The sequence below is a fragment of the Yarrowia lipolytica genome, chromosome 1E, assembly GCF_001761485.1.
Source record: "Yarrowia lipolytica chromosome 1E, complete sequence".
Taxonomy (NCBI): domain Eukaryota; kingdom Fungi; phylum Ascomycota; class Dipodascomycetes; order Dipodascales; genus Yarrowia; species Yarrowia lipolytica.
This window is the reverse complement of record NC_090774.1, coordinates 4,072,341-4,088,698: the sequence shown is the minus strand read 5'-3', so window position 1 is coordinate 4,088,698 and position 16,358 is coordinate 4,072,341. Positions and strand designations below refer to the sequence as shown.

General features: G+C 48.8%; 7 protein-coding genes across 7 annotated transcripts; 5 read left to right on the top strand and 2 right to left on the bottom strand.

Annotated features, from left to right (window-relative positions):
* Positions 1–2,311: 2,311 nt before the first annotated feature.
* YALI1_E40864g (uncharacterized protein) lies at positions 2,312–6,094 on the top strand (the record flags this gene model as incomplete). The annotated part of the gene is made up of 1 exon (XM_504774.3): positions 2,312–6,094. One exon carries the CDS (start codon positions 2,312–2,314, stop codon positions 6,092–6,094), a length of 3,783 nt encoding a protein of 1,260 aa, XP_504774.3.
* A 777-nt stretch (positions 6,095–6,871) lies between these two features.
* On the top strand, positions 6,872–7,339 carry YALI1_E40818g (uncharacterized protein; the record flags this gene model as incomplete). The annotated part of the gene is made up of 1 exon (XM_504773.1): positions 6,872–7,339. One exon carries the CDS (start codon positions 6,872–6,874, stop codon positions 7,337–7,339), a length of 468 nt encoding a protein of 155 aa, XP_504773.1.
* A 246-nt stretch (positions 7,340–7,585) lies between these two features.
* YALI1_E40811g (uncharacterized protein) lies at positions 7,586–8,623 on the top strand (the record flags this gene model as incomplete). The annotated part of the gene is made up of 1 exon (XM_068283191.1): positions 7,586–8,623. One exon carries the CDS (start codon positions 7,586–7,588, stop codon positions 8,621–8,623), a length of 1,038 nt encoding a protein of 345 aa, XP_068139292.1.
* Positions 8,624–8,681: 58 nt separating this feature from the next.
* On the bottom strand, positions 8,682–10,160 carry YALI1_E40785g (uncharacterized protein; the record flags this gene model as incomplete). The annotated part of the gene is made up of 1 exon (XM_504771.3): positions 8,682–10,160. One exon carries the CDS (start codon positions 10,158–10,160, stop codon positions 8,682–8,684), a length of 1,479 nt encoding a protein of 492 aa, XP_504771.2.
* Positions 10,161–10,430: 270 nt separating this feature from the next.
* Positions 10,431–11,546, top strand: YALI1_E40782g (uncharacterized protein; the record flags this gene model as incomplete). The annotated part of the gene is made up of 1 exon (XM_504770.3): positions 10,431–11,546. One exon carries the CDS (start codon positions 10,431–10,433, stop codon positions 11,544–11,546), a length of 1,116 nt encoding a protein of 371 aa, XP_504770.1.
* A 147-nt stretch (positions 11,547–11,693) lies between these two features.
* Positions 11,694–13,238, bottom strand: YALI1_E40754g (uncharacterized protein; the record flags this gene model as incomplete). Its single annotated transcript, XM_504769.3, has 1 exon — positions 11,694–13,238. One exon carries the CDS (start codon positions 13,236–13,238, stop codon positions 11,694–11,696), a length of 1,545 nt encoding a protein of 514 aa, XP_504769.3.
* Positions 13,239–14,284: 1,046 nt separating this feature from the next.
* Positions 14,285–16,078, top strand: YALI1_E40744g (uncharacterized protein; the record flags this gene model as incomplete). Its single annotated transcript, XM_504768.3, has 1 exon — positions 14,285–16,078. One exon carries the CDS (start codon positions 14,285–14,287, stop codon positions 16,076–16,078), a length of 1,794 nt encoding a protein of 597 aa, XP_504768.1.
* Between the last annotated feature and the right edge of the window lie 280 nt (positions 16,079–16,358).

Here is a 16,358-nt window from a genome sequence, read left to right as displayed (position 1 = left end):
CATGGCATCAGCGGCTAACTCGACAGAGGAGTAGAAGCCGTACGTTTTATCCCTATTACAGTATATATATATATATATATATATAAGATGGCTTGATCAGCTGGTAAACACAAAGTATCTGAAGGGAATCTACAACAATGGACTGAGATGATTTGTCCATGTGTTTTACCGAATGTCCGAGATCAACGGAGTCCGAACCCCCCTATCTTGTGTTGCTAGATCGAAAGGCGCTAATTCAATCCCACGTGCAGAATCGTCCTCTTTCGTATATCTCGCTTCTCCAGGGAACAAAGAGGAGTCGTAAATATTTCCGTATGTAAACTAGGTATACACTATTATTAACAATGAGATGGAAAAAGAGGTGAATATCCAGTGGGGTATTCTAATCTTCTCGTTGGCTCGCGTTCATCAATCAATATTACGGCTCGTGCCACTAAGGAGACTTGTAACGCGCGTCGTCGTGCTCTCATACGAAACAACAGAGACGAAATAGGCGAGTGTAAGCACATAAAATTAATGTCCATGGACATAATACTGTACATCAGATTTTAGATCAACACCCGATTAGCTTTCTCTAAGTGTTGGTGGGCAATAAGACAACAGAAGCCTAGTTTTAGTTGCAGGACCGCCAAAATTTTCCTCGGGAGCTGGAGATGGATTTTAAAGCGAGACCCTACAGGACTCCTACATCGTCGACTTAGACACAATCTAGCGCGCATTCAATCTCTATTGGATCTAACAACTGACCGGATGGGAAGGAGCAGCCAGCTTTACTCCGCAATGTTATCCACCTACCCGCTAGCGTTGAAATAATTGTTATTATCTATTCCCTCAATAAACCATAGAAAATCTGTTTTTTCGGATTACTCTATCTATGACTTCTCACAGTATCTCTCCGGCTTAGCCCAAACCTGACACGAAGCCCACGTGTGGGAAACAATCCTGCACCTCAATGTAATTATGGCATGCTTTTAGAGGTGCTCATACTTCGTGAGGAGGTTTCCCGGGGTTGATGGCTCAGATAACTGAGGTTGCCAGGAAACAGTGAAATGTCTGCGATATAAAATATCCACCCCTCCTTGCTATACCAAGCAGCCAGTATGGTCTGAAAATTGCGCACGCGACCAAAAAACGCCCAGGCTATTGATACCCCCTGTCGAAATTTCGGACTTAAGCCGATGTTACGGTTTGGCGTATACCAAACTCAGTCTGTACTTAAAAAGTGCTGCTTAAAAGTGTGAGAGCCACGTGCAAGAGACTGCTCAGACTCTTAAACGGACGAGGACCTTCTAAAGGCAATCCACTTTCCTACCCAGAACCTGAACCAATTGGGCTACCTTGTTTATGTCCGATCTCCAGAGGTGCAGCTCTGCAGTCGTATTTTCATTAGAGTTTCAACGGTCGCTTGGCGAGGGATCTAGCGACACCTGCACGGCAGCGGGTGGCTTTCAGTCAATATGGAGTTTGCTAAGAAGGGGCGACGGGGGGGGGTCATTATTATCTCTGTCTGATTTACTCACGATTAACTCGCGATTTTCCGTTGAGCTAACTCACAACAAACAAGAACTGTGAGATCGAACAAATACTCGACAGCCGTCAATGCACACACGCAAAAGTTGAGTACAGTACAGTAAGTAACCAGCACTACTTGCATTGTATTTCTGATGTCACAAACGGGGTTTGTACGATGGGCTGCACGATATATGCCTTCACACGCAAAAAGCGACGAATGGGATTCGCTATTTGGCCCTGGTGGGTCAGCAAGGCGCTCACCTGTTTCGGAAAGATAGATGATTTAGCATGAAGATATTTCAGTAGTGCGATCTACCGCCGAAGTGTGTACTCTTTGTACAGTTGTATGCTAGTGAGGTAATACTATGCCATCGTGCCGACGTTCGAGATCTGTCCCCACATACAGCAATATGAATGATCTCAGTGGACAAGAAATTTAATAACTGAGTGAGAATTCCTACCAAAAATTCATCATGAATAACTCATCTAATATCAGAGTTGTGCTCTCAAACAAAGACTAGCCTAACCATAAAAAATTTAAAAAAATGCTGAAACTAGCGGATGGACTAACTGCAAGGAGGATCCTCTAAAGCAGGCCACCACGCTAGATAACTCATCTAGATACCCAGAACTACACAGTCAACACCCGCTAGTATCAACGGCGCCTACACGTGGCTGCTATTCCCCTCAATGACTGGACAGGTCTACAGCCGCCCATGGCAAAAGGCGCTTGTGTTTGTTCACGGTCAGGTTATATAACACCAGGGATTTCTAGAGATTTTGGACAACAAAACTCGACATGGTAATCCCAGGGATCCTCCAGTCAGGCTTTAACTTCGTCAAGGAGACCGGAGCCAAGCTCCTGCCTCGTCAATTTCTCAGCGATCTTGGAGGAGGAACCTCTGGAACAGGTTTCGCTGGACTTTTCGACGGTATTTTCTCAGATGATGGAAGTCTCGATCTCGGAGCGTTGTTGTCAGGCCCTTTGGGCTCTGGAATTGGAAAACTGATGCCTTACGTGCTAGGATTTTCAAACGTCAAGAAGCCTGCCTCTAATGACGATGCTGCTGGTCTTGCTGAGTGGGCTCTCCAGAACACCGTTCAAGAGCTGATTGCAGCTTTTACTGATAAGACAAAAACTACCTGTGACGTTGCCCTCGAAGGACTCTCTCTGCTTAAGGATCTTGCTAAGATGAACAAAAAGGCCCTTCCCATTCTTCTCGTCAACTTTTGTGATATGTTCCATGACCCTCTCCAGACTGCTATTGGTTTCAAGATTGATTGTCAGTTCCTGCAAGGTGAATCCATCGCCCGTGGAAACACCGGATCTGCTTTCGCTAACGTTCTCACTATCATGGATACTGAAGGCGATGATGGTAAAGCCCTACTCTATTATCTCTTCGGTACCGACATTTGTGGAAAGCCTGAAACTCCTCTAATCAATGTCGACAGTCTTGGCTGGTACCCTGAGAAGCCCACCAACCCCGTCATGCCTGTTTCCAAGGGAAACACCATGAACGTACTTCACATTTCCGACTTCCATCTTGATCTCAAGTACCAGATTGGAGCTGAGTCTCAGTGCAATTACTACATGTGCTGTACCGATCTTTCCCAGAACCTGACTGCTCTTGCCAATGGATTCACTGAGGTTCTCATCCCTGCCCAATCTCTCGGAACCTACCACTGCGATTGTCCCGACTCTCTCATGAAGGACTCTCTCCAGAACGTTGCTGATGTTCACAAAGACAAGAATTTCGAGTTCGGAATCTTCACTGGTGACATGGTTGCTCACGATCCCGATGAGTACTACAGCAAGCAGACCGTTGAGGATACCGAGACCCAGGCCTTCATGAACATGAAGCAGTATCTTGGAGACATGCCAGTCTACGCAACCTTTGGAAACCACGACACTTACCCGAACTCTCAGTTCGCCCCGGCCAAGTCTGGTTTCGGAGGTGAGTACCAGTGGAACACTGATCTTGTTACTGGGCTCTGGAAGGATTACGGCTGGATCGACGACGAGACTGCCACAAATGCCCGAAACACTGAGGGATCTTTTGCCGTCACTACCAAGCATGGTCTTCGTGTCATTTCTGTGGACTCCAACTTCTGGTACAACAAGAACGTCTACAACTACTGGAACATCAGCGATCCCGACCCATCCGGAATCTTCGAGTGGCTGTCCAAGGAACTGACAGAGTCTGAGGCTCGTGGAGAAAGAGTTTGGATCATCACTCACGTTCCTACTGGTGGTGCTGGTGACTCTCTGCCTTGGAGTTCCGAGATTATGCGACAGATCATTGTTCGATTCTCTCCTCACGTCATTGCTGCTGTTTTCTACGGACACACCCATGCAGACCAGTTCACCGTCTACTACGACTCTCCTCAGGGTTCCACAGAGTTGACCAATCCTCTTACCACAGGTTGGATTGTCCAGTCTATCACTCCTGCTGACTTCTACAACCCCTCTTGGAGATACTACGAGGTCGACTCTGACACCTTTGAGATCATGGACTCCATCAACTACTACACCCCTCTTGAGGAGACTTTTGACTACGATATCAAAAAGTCTGTCCTTGTCAACGAGACTTCTTCCTTCCCCCACATGGGCTATGAGAAGCAGATCCCGGCAGAGAACACCAACTGGCAAGAGCTCTACTCTGCCCGAGAGGCCTACGACCCCAAGAAGGAATGGCCAAAGAATGCTCCTCTCAATGCCACTTTCTGGGACCGTGTCATCAACAACCTGCGAACTGATGACGAGCAGCTTTCTCTCTTCTACGACAACTGGTGGCGAAAGTCTCCTAGCACCCGATTGTGTCTCAATGATGATGTCGATTGTATCAAGGAGACCACCTGTGCCCTCATTGGTGGTTCTTGGGACATTCTTCACAACTGTAAGACTGGTGATCTTCCTCCCGTGAAGGTACTGGCTGACATTCCTGTCGAGGCTGATGATGATGTATCTACTTCTTCCACTTCCGCTTCTTCTTCTGGTTCTTCAGCCATTGAAGTCTCCACTTCCGTTTCTTCTTCTTCTGCTGCTGATGTATCTGCCTCTGCCTCTGCCTCTGCCTCTGCCTCTGCTTCTGCTGCTGATGCCGATGTGTCTGACTTCTCTTCATCTGCTGAGGTCTCCACTTCTGCTGTTGCCACTTCTGCTTCTTCTGCTGAGTTCTCCTCTTCTGCCGCTGCTGAGCCCTCCAGTTCTGTTGAGACCTCCAGTTCTGTTGAGACCTCATCGCCTGCTGAGACCTCATCGTCTGCTGAGACCTCATCGTCTGCTGAGACCTCATCGTCTGCTGAGACCTCATCTTCTACTGAGACCTCATCGTCTGCTGAGACCTCATCTTCTACTGAGACCTCATCGTCTGCTGAGATCTCCTCTTCTGCTGTTGTTGAGACCTCCTCCTCTAGAGCTACCGAAACCTTTGCTCCTGCTTCACCTGCTGAGATTGAGGTGTCCTCTTCTACTTCTTCTGCTGCTGCCGATACCTCGGATTCCACTGCTGCTGCCGACGCACCCATTGCTTCCTCTGTTTCTGCCTCTGGTTCTCAAGAGCTTGCCGGATCTGTCTCCGTCTCCGTCTCTGCCTCCAACACAGCTGCTTATGCTCCTTCTAACTTTGCGACTGCTACTGGAAACACCACCACCTCTGTTGCACCTGGCTCTGCTTCTTCCACCTCTATAGTCTCTTCTTCTGGAGCTTCTGACAGCCAGGCCGCTGTTTCTGTTTCTGCCGGATCCAACTCTAACGCTGAGAGCAATGCCAACATTGTCACTGATCTGTCTGGATCCAATGGTTCTCAGGGTGCTGATGTCGAGTCTCAGAAGATCACTTCCACTCACACTGTCACTGCAACCTATTGCCCCCCTTGTGCTGCTGGCTCCAAGTGGCAGCATCCCACCGGCGCTCATATTCCTGGCGTTACTACTGCCACCGTCACCAGCGCTACCAAGACCGTCACAGTCTACTGTGAGACTTCTGGCTCTTCAACTCTGCTCTACGGCACCGAGAAGACCAAGGAAGAGGGTGTTGCCGTGGTTACAGTCACCAAGGACGCTAGAAAGGCTGCTGTTGGCGCCCAAGACATCACCAAGACAGTCACCGTCTCTTGCTTCTCTTCTGGCTCCTCTACTTGGTACGAGCCTGAGGTAACCGAGGCAGGTGTTCATGTTGTCACAGTTACTCCTGGTGTTTCTGCGAAGGCCAAGTCTTTTTCTGCCCCTGCCGACAAGCCCAAGACAGACTCCCCCAAGGCTTCTCCTGTTGCTTCCAACCTGGCTTCTGCGTCCGGATCTCCAAGAGCTGCCTCCAATGTTGAGTCTCCCAAGGTTGAGTCTCCTAAGGCAACTGGAACTCCTAAGAACACTGCTGCTACCAACGCTACCAATACCTCTCCAGTTGCTCCTGCGGCCTCTTCCAAGGCCGCTACTGCCTCTGCACCTGCTACTGGCTCTCCCGCTGCTACTCCTGCACAGGCCAGCGCCTCTGCACCCAAACAGGCCAGCGCTGGATCTATGGTTAAGCCCGCCATGGCTGCTATCGGTATCACTTTTGTCGCCTCTCTGCTGATCTAGAGGACATCAGGTGCCATTCAACTCTCAAATCTCATATAATATATATATTGTAATTATGTCAACCAAAGGGAGACTTGTAGAGCAGTTTCAGTGCTTGTAGCTGCGATTTGTACAAGTGCTGTATTGTAAATTTGGAGACTTTCCTGATGCGCGTCTCTCTGATAGAGAGAAGAGTCTGGTTATCGAAATGCCTCCCAACAAGTGATATGGAAGTCGTTAATGTATTTGTTATATAAAATTTCATTATATTCAACAATCCCTTGTCTGACGTCACAACACCAGAAAAAAGAAACCACTCCCTGTGCAAGCCCCACAAAAAAAAGAAAACCGTACGTCCTCTAAAAAACCCTCGCCATGCACCTTTCCTCATTTTCCAGTTCCTGTACAGGTAAAAAATACTTAGATGCATCAACTAAGTAAGATCAAGTACAACACCACCCAAATGGAACTTTACTGCACACAAAATTCAACTCTATTTAGGCTACATAAAAACTTGTAGGGAAGAGGGCGTTGTAGATGACGTAGCCGAGGTGATAGAGTCGACATATCATTGTGATAGGCAATACATATCTATTGAATCAAATTTTTAACGAAAAAGAGAAACACAAATCCTCGTTATTGCTCTTCTCTGTAATTACCGCGTCGTCGACCCGGTGACAACCGCACCAAGGTTCGCATAATCAGACCATCTGGTGTGCAGACTCGTAACTCTATTGAAACCTCAGCCATATATAACCCGAGTCGCGGGAAGACCGTAGTTTTCCATTTTCAACATCAATGACCAAAATGACCAAAGTACGAATGCCTACCGCCGACACTCCACTCGCAAAGCGAAAGAACCTCTTCTTTCTCGACACGTTCATCAACCACGAGGGCCACTATGACTGGCAGTGCTACACCAGACACTTTGCCTACGTAGTGCCCAACCAGTGGGACACATACTGGGAGTTTGAGGCTTTCTGCAAAGAGATCAATCCTGCTCTGAGCACCCAGTACCCTGGGGCTTGCTACGACTCCAAGAGATACAGGGTCTCCGACACAGAGAATTATTACGAGGCCCGAGAAGCATTGGTGCATGGAGACTTCCTCTACACTTGTGCCGACAACTGGTACATTTTCGAAGTGCCAAAGTACTCATCAGACTATGTCAAACCAGATAGTGTTGCCTCTCTTCAAGACTGGAAGGAGATGGTGATCCGACTCTCCAAGCTGGAGGCAGAAGTTCAAGACCTGAGGCAGATCTAACAGTGAAACTACTAGACTTTCAGCTATAGCGTCCACTCTCTGTCTCCTCCGTGTGCCACTATTTATATATTCCAATAGATTTACGATAATGATTGAACAATGAGTTACAGTAAGTCACCTTAGAGTAAATCTCCTTGGTGACGATGGCCCCAAGTTACACATAGCTTAGCAAAACACTCACTTGGAGTTCACCTTAAAAGAGCCTTGAACTTGGATGACGATGCACTGTGTCTTGTCACAAAAACAATGAATGAGTTCCAACAGAAAGTCCAGCAGTACAAAGAGTATAGCCACCTCTACCATCCTCGCCCTAAAGCACCTCAATTCAACAATCTCCCTTCTCACCATCCAACTCAAGGTCCTTTCTACTACACCGCAGGTGACACAAAAATCGACACTGCCCCTGTTGGCCATTATTTCCCTGCAAGTTTAGTAGATGGAACAAATGGTAAGCCAAGGGACTACCCCTGGGCTCCCTCGGGTCACGTGGATCCTCTTTATTACTGTTCTGATGAGGTAACTCAGGCCCAGGGATACGAAGTTGATCTGGGCTCGAATCAACCACCTGACTACTACAGGAACATGTCTCGATGTCTGGAAGCACCAAAAAACGTCTCTATCAACGACGGCACCCGCTTGCTTCTCTCTCAGCCTGTATACACTGATATCCTTCGGTATGCGGAAGACCTGAGCTACGAAAGAAGAGTAGTCTCGGCAGCGGTATACAACTCCTATCCTCAAAATACAAGTTATCCAATCACCCAAGCACTCTACTACCCAGTTCAGCAAGTCTACCTGTCAGCCTATCACTCATGGCCACCGGACACATCTAACAATCATGCAAAAAAGCCGCGGCTGCTCAACCCCAGAGTGAAGGCTCTAAAGCGAGAGCACAACCAGTCAGCATTTTGCTCTAGTGCTCCGGTTACCCAACAAGACAGACCTTTCCTGCCTTCGTTGCAAGACGAAGAAGACTTATCAGTTACACCTATAGCAGAGTATGACGATACTGACTCCTTTGACAAAGAGTTCGAGCTGCTCAACAGGGCAATCAGCTACTTCGTGCGGTACATTAAGAGAGCCCACATGGATCCCAATGACCATGGAGACTTCTCTTCAGACTCCTCCATGGGCAGTATATACACTGAAGAAAGTACTGATCCTGAACTTGAAGCAGGCTCATTTGAACAGACAGACACCAAAGAGTTCGCCGATCCATCGCCACGATCAACCAACACACTCCACTCCATGCTGGCACTTTTTAATCCCCCTCTTAGCTCATAATTCTCTCTATAATTTATGTATTAACATCTATACAGCTTATTGCAACCCACAACGTCCTCTAGTTTAGCAGACGAAGAGAGTCCTGAGAGTAGATCTCCTCGAAAATGACACCGGCTCGCAGAATGTTCTGCTTATCGAACTTGAGGTTGTTCTGGACAATGATCTCGTCGTAGAAACCAACAAAGTCCTCGGAGTATTTGTCTTCGCCATTTTTCTCGGCCTCAATCAGAAACGGCAGAGCCTTCTCCTTGATATAGATCTGCAACTTCGTCAGCTTCTCGTTCCACTTCACCTCGGGGTACTGCAGCATCCAAGCAATAGTGAAGATGAAGAGCTCCTCAATGTCGATACCCTCAGCGAACACATCGGCGATAGTGTCGGTCAGCTTCTCATTACCAGACTCCAGGACGTCCTGGTGGTTAATAGAAGGCATCTCAAGGATCTTGGGTTCCAGACCCTGAATCTCCTCCTGGATGGTAATGAGAGTCTCGGTGAGAATTCGGATCTGACCCTGCTTGTAGTAATGAATGAAGTTCTCAGGGGAGGTCTCAGGAGCAGGAGGCTCCTCATCCTCATCACCCTCTTCCTCATCCTCGTCTCCCATGAGTCGAGCGAGCTTGTCACTCAGAGTGGAGTACAGGAGGTAAAGGAGACGCTCTCGGCCAAGAGTAGACTTCTTAGCAATAGGCGAAGAGAAAATGACCTTGTCCAGAGCAGTAAGCAGCTTCTCAGGCAGACCAAGCTTGTATCCGATTCGGTCGAAGATGGTTTCTCCCTTGATAACAGCTTTGAGAGGCATAGTATCGAACTCGTTGTCCTTGAGAGCAAATCCGTAAGCTCCCAGAAGCTCTTCGTTGCCCTTGGAACCGTAGTTGTTGAAGACCTGGCTCCCCTTGACCACGTCCGAGCAAGCCTTGAAGGCAAAGGCGTCACCGGTGACGTTCCACTCAACGGCAGTTAGGGGTTTATGGTTAATGAGATCCAACACAGGGATGAGCATGGACAGATCCTCGTTCTTGGGGTCCATGAGCCGCTCGGGGAAGCTTCGAGATGTGAAAATTGTAGAGGCGTAAAGGTAGTCCTCAAGGGTGACAGAGGTCTTGACAAACTGCTGCAGCTTCTTGAACTCCTTCTCCCACAGCTCGGTCTTGTCGTTCTTATAGAATTCCAGATTGGTGCCCACAAGAGATTCCTGCTGCTCAGGTGTGAAATAGAGAGGAGTCGTCACCTTCTTGGGAAGCTGGCTGATGTAAGGGTGGAAAAAGGAGTCGGATCCCTTGTTCTTCTCTACAGCAAAAAAGTACTTGGTGAGCGATTGCTTGTCAGCGACAGTGCTGAAAGTGCTGGAGGCGGCTCCAAACTCCTTGACGGCCTTCTCGTGGTTGATGATGAGCTTAGTGGGGATGTTGATCAGCTCCTGGTCCTTGAGAGCGGCCTTGGCCACAATCGAGTCTCCAAAGTCCGGGAGATTCGAAACCTCGATTTCTTCAGAGATCTTGGCGCCATTGTCCTTAGCCCACGAGAATAATCCTTCCATTGTGTTGTTTTGTGTGGTGTTCTGGATGGTGAGATTTGGTCCCCTCTTAATTAAAAATTTCGTGGAAAGTATTCGATTGCATCAGTGACGCACACAAACTTTATCGTGCAGTGCGTTGCCTGGGAGACAGGTCACAGTTTACATGTTCCCAATTGGGACAAATCATATCTCTGTATGGGGTCAGCCACACACTCCACTGTACATATACTCTCTGCCGGCCATCTCTAGAACACACGCAGCCAGCGCAACCTCACAACACAACACAGAAACATGTCTATGAAGCAATTGGAGACTTCAATGTCGAGTGTCTCCCTGCAAGAGAAGAAGCCCACTCGAATAAAGATTGCTCTGCATCCTCAGTCCAAGAGCGAACAAAATGAGACTGATCGAGCATCAAAAATTCCAACCGGACGAATCAGCACCACACAACCACAGACATACTACCGGCCTACTAACCTTACCAAAACTCCCGCCAGCCAGGTGTCTCGACGGTCTTCATACACCACAGACCCCCCATCACCACTGACGGGCATCACGGGGTTCCGAAACTATTCTCTGGACGACTTTGAGATTGGCAAGGCTCTCGGTAAGGGCAAATTTGGAAAGGTGTACCTGGTGAAGGACAAGAAGACCGGGTTCGTATCCGCCCTCAAATGCATGGAGAAGAAGGAACTGGTGGAGGGCAACGTGGAGAAGCAGTTTCGACGAGAGGTGGAGATCCAGTCCAACCTGCGACACACAAACGTGCTGCGGTTGTTTGGCCACTTTCATGACAAGGACCGAGTCTACCTCATTCTCGAGTACGTCGTGCATGGCGAGCTGTATAAGTTGCTGCGCAACCAGAAACGATTCACCGAGAGCACAGCGTCGTCGTACATTTATCAGATGAGCGAGGCGCTGCTGTATTTGCATGGGAAGAACATCATCCACAGAGACATCAAGCCTGAAAACATTCTGTTACACTTCAACGACACAATCAAAATCAGTGACTTTGGCTGGTCCGTGCATGCTCCTTCCAACAGACGAAGCACCCTCTGTGGTACCATGGACTATCTTCCCCCGGAGATAGTTCAATCGCGGCCCTACGACAAGAATGTCGACGTGTGGTCTTTGGGAATTCTTATGTACGAATTCCTGTGCGGTGCCCCTCCCTTTGAGGAGCCCGGAGGAGCTCAGGCAACCTACCGACGAATTGTCAAGCTGGACCTGCGAATTCCTCCCTACGTGTCAGCAGACGCTGCCGATCTGATCAAGCGAATGCTCACTCTGGACCCTGCCAAGCGATTCAAGCTCAAGGACATGCATAAACACCCTTGGATTGTCCGACTTCGACCCACTTGGAAGTACAAGGTGCCCAAGACCGCCTCCCATGAGAGGTCAGCCTAAGGTACCGCACATTTTTATATATAATTTCTGCGTTACATAGATACCTTACATATTAACGATATTAACAATGCTCATGAATAAATTTATGTACAGTTTAGTGTGGCCCGTCTCTTCAGAGAAGGGCCGTTTTGGTGTGGTCCGTTCAGCTTACAAAGAAAGACCGTTTCTACTGGTATGCAAAAGTTGGTTAGTCTGGGCCTTCTTGTCCTGGTTGTCGGTGAACATGTAGACCTCTCCTTCTCGGCCAAATCTGCCAGTTCTTCCGACTCGATGGATGAAATCGGTCTTGTCAAATGGTACATCGTAGAGAACCACAAATCGAAGGTTTTTCATGTCCATGCCTCTGGAGGCGATATCGGTGGTCAACAGGACCCGAACGTTTCGAGCGTTCTCAGTCTGGTCAGCAGCATCTGGCATGTTGGTGTACTTCTCCACCACCTCGTTTCGCTCGTGGAGATCCTGCTTGCCGTGAAGAGTATCAACAGGGTAGCCGTTCTCCTCGAGGAACTTCTTGAGCTCGGGGATATGTTCCTTACGGTTTCGGAACACAACCACTCGTCGCACGTAGTTCTTTTGCTTCTGAGAGTGTGAGATGGCGTACAGAGCCTGCAGTAGAGCCACCTTCTTGTTGTTGTAGTAAGGAGCCTTGTTCACGTCGACCACAGAGAACCGAATGTGGTCGGGGATAGCGTGTAGCCGGGGGGCAGCAATTACAACAACATGGGGGTAGAAGCTTCGCAGTTTTCGCAGAAATGACTTGGATACAGTGGCAGCCACAAAGGCAGCACACTTGAGCTTGGGCATCTGGGAAATCACGTCGGTAGTTGAGTCAATGAAGTTGGTATCGAACAGAGTATCGGCCTCGTCAACGACAAGATGGGTGGCACCTCCCAGGTTCTTCTCTCGAGTCTGCTGGAGCTTTTGGGGGGTGGTCACTAGTACGTCCAGACGGTTGTTGAAGGCCTTGGCGATCTCCTGGTGGCTCTGTCCAAAGGCAGAGGCAAAAGTCTTGATTCCAAGAGGCTCCTCAAACTGCTTGAGCACCTGTCCAACCTGCTGAGACAGCTCCAGAGTAGGCACCAAGATGACACTTCGCACAGTCTTGTAGTGCTTCTCCAGCTGCCAAGAGGGGAACTTCTCCTGATCCTTGAGGTCAGAGAGAAGAGGCAACAAGTAAGCCAAAGTCTTTCCGGATCCAGTCTGGGCAGCCAGCACGAAGGTCTTTTGTCTATCCACAGGAATCTTCTCCACAGTAGGCTCCTCTCCCTCATTCTTGACTCGCTGCTTGTAGGTGTAGCTCTGTCGCATGATCTTGACAGCAAGACTCTGAATGATAGACGGTTTGATATCCTGATCCTGCTTGTGTTCAGGCAGCTGGATCACATCAGGCAGGACAGCTCTCACATCAGGGTGCAGCTTGAGTTCATTGAAAGACGAGATGTTGGCGGCAAATTTCGACTCGAGAAGCCGTCGTGCCGCATCGCCGTTGATAGCTATCGATGCTGGCTGCTGCTTCTGGGCCCCCGGTGGCTTTCGTCGTACTCCAGTGGAAGGTCTGGGCTTTCCCTTGCCTCCTCCTTCTCGCGAGTTGACCTTGACCTTGGGTTTTGGGCGCATGGCAATATGTCGCACGGCCATGTCTGGGACCCCCAGGCATGGTTTTGTGATTCTTCTCAACGAATTCGCAAACATATCGAGTATCGAGTGTCGTGTTTCGTTCGGAGGCGTGGGTGCAAATAATTTCAGATACACTTTTTCTGCAGCCCTGCACAGATTTCTGCACGCCCTCTGGACAAGTCTGTATGGTGGCGAATGGGGGCATTACAGTAGTGACCGGTGTAGAATGAAAGAGTGTAGAGTCAGTATGATGGATGAATGAGAACCAAGAGTGATACAAACAGTGGGTATTGCAAAAAAAGGCCTACGTCTCTCGTAATCCATCCCGATGACTAAGCTACATAACCCAACTTTACTCTATCGAGACAACACTTTACTACCAAAAGGAACAACGGCCAAAAATGATGTGGGCGTGGAAAACCGAGGTGATTGGGGCCATTTCAAAGAGGTTGAATGGTCGTCCTCATTTTATGTTCGTGTAACCCACTAATGAAAACACGATACTGCCTCTGACTCTCAACTCTCTCAACTTTAAATCCCGGAACTACTGTAGTGCCGTTACAGTATGTAGTCAGACAGACAGTCTGGGGGTGAGTGACGTCATTAGTACCGATACTCCTCTTAGACCCCGTGGATGTCAGCTGACAAGGCAAACGGCAGCGCCGTTATACGAGATGACACAAACGATATCTAGCAATCGCACTTCGAAACGAAAATCATACGAACTACACACACCAGCCCGTGGACCTAAGACGTGTCTGCCGCACCAACCGTAATTTTTTCAAGAATACGAATTTTTAACATTATCCACTTCTCCGTTTGGTGAGGTGTGAGGGTTATAGTCTAAAAAAATGGGCTGGATATGCCAAGGCAAAACGCACTATTATGGGTGCATTATAAGACCGGGTGTGACAGTCAGACGTTAGTGGACCAGTTGAACACATACACACACTTGCACGACATCAATTTCACCATCTTCCGACTGGTGAACCCGACCGCGCAGAAACTGACCCAACAGGACTATTCTTTCCATAGGGTTTTCCCTGCACTGCAGCTCGCTCGATATTGAACTTTTAGACCATCGGAACAAGACCCCTCTACATCTTCTCTACAGCACAAAAATGAAACCGCTGCTGCTGCTGCTGCTGCCGCTGTTGGTAGCGGCCTCGGTCCATTTCGATATGAGTGTGCGCCAACCCAACGCCTGGGACCTGGGAGAGGTCTGGGAACCCCAGGCGGTGGACCCAGATATGTACTTTCCGGATTCCGAGGAGGACTTTTTAGACGACTACAATGTGACACGGGCGGTGTCCTCGCCGCAACGACAGCTGAAAAAACGTGTGGTGACAGACGAAGGGTCCGTGACGGTATTTGACTACTACGTCGGTATCAAACTGCATGCTCCAGGAGCCGGTGGTCACGCTCTGGAGGTGCCTGTTCTCATATCGGAACCACACACCTGGTTCTTTGGCAGCGAAAATGGAAACAACTCTCAAAGCCTGGTGTACAACGGAACCGCCGGACGAAATCTGACTGATGTATTTGGTCATCAGATGATAAGCGACAATGTGGACGACTGGACGCTGTTTGCAGACTACTGGACAGACGAGGTGACATTTGGACCCGAAATCGGACCCAAGGACTTTGTGTTTGGACGAAGTACGCCCATGAACCCCGCTATGCACCCTGGACTTGGCCTGGGCCCTGCACACACTGAAAGTATCATGATAAACGGCTCAGAATTCTCAACCTCATTTTTGAGTGGTCTCATGAACGGAGGGTACATTGAGAGAAGACAGTTCTCCATGTATCTGGGAGGTAATTCCACGAAATCAAAGCCCAACATCATTTTCGGGGGAGTGGACGCCAACATGGTGCGTGGAAATTGGAGCACGTTTCCCATTTTGCATGAAGCCAATGCAACGTCACGCTCACAGGAGAGATTTTTCATTGCCATGACAGGTCTGTCTCTCACGCGCCAGGATAATACAGTCGACAGTGTCGGCATGTCAGGTGACGCTGCTGTTCTGCTTGATCCACAGTTCGCATTGTCTTACATTCCCGGCGACGCTATGGTGAACCTGGCTGTCATGTTGGGAGCTGTATTTTTCGACGGATTGGGGGGATGGATTTGTGACTGTCGACTGCGAGATGTCGGCGCATTCATTAACATTCAGCTGAGTAACATCACCTTCTCCATGTCTGTATACGATGTGCTGATGCCGCTCACAGACGGGTTTGGTAAGGCTGTGAATTTTACAGGGGGAGGAGAGGCTTGTGCAGTCACGTTTTCAACGTCGGAATTCACAGGATATAATGTTCTGGGATTCAACTTTCTCCAGAACCTATACACCTCATTTGATGTGGACTCCAAGGAGGTGTCTATTGCAAAACTCAGAAAGGGAGCTCTGCAGTCTCCTTCGTACGAGCCAAACATTATTCCACTGAGAGGACCTCTCGCCAGGCATATGAATGCCACTACCATCATCCAGCCTGACATTGAATACACTTACGGCATCCCACAATTCAACACCACAAAATACCCCACAGCCGGAGGAGATCGAATGACACGAGTAGTGTTATCGGACCCCACAGGAGTTGTTACATACGAAGGAATCACTGTTCCAGGTAGTTCAGGCAGCCAGAGCAGGATTCCGTTGGACTCAGAGCCATTCACGATCCAGGTCAGTGCCTCCCCGACATCTTCAAAGCCTGGAGCCCTGATCCAGTTGTATGGAACGCCGATTTCGGGTTCTCAGACTATTTTCAAAGACGCTCCAGCCACTGGAGTCAGTACTTCCAGACCACCTCAAATCCCTCCAACAGGGATGGGAGCTCCTCGGTCTGCAGGAGAGCGGGTAGCATTGGGTATGGGGGTGATGTCGCTGGCTCTAGGCCTTGCGGTATGCATGTAAAACACTACAAGTAGCATTATTTATTTATTTATGACCCATTACGACTCTACTACAACTACCAGTACATACTGTACTTGTGCTCCAGCGTAGGTGACAACAGTACACGCGATACGCCAGTGGCTTGATAGAGCCAGTGGCTTGATAGAGCCAGATAACTCAACAGGGAATGTCCTGTGCTATACATAGAACAGTAAACGATGGGTGTGCACTACAAGTAGTACTTTTAATAGCTAAATGCGACTCAGTGAGAAATGAGTGTGCAGCAACAAGTCGCCTATGG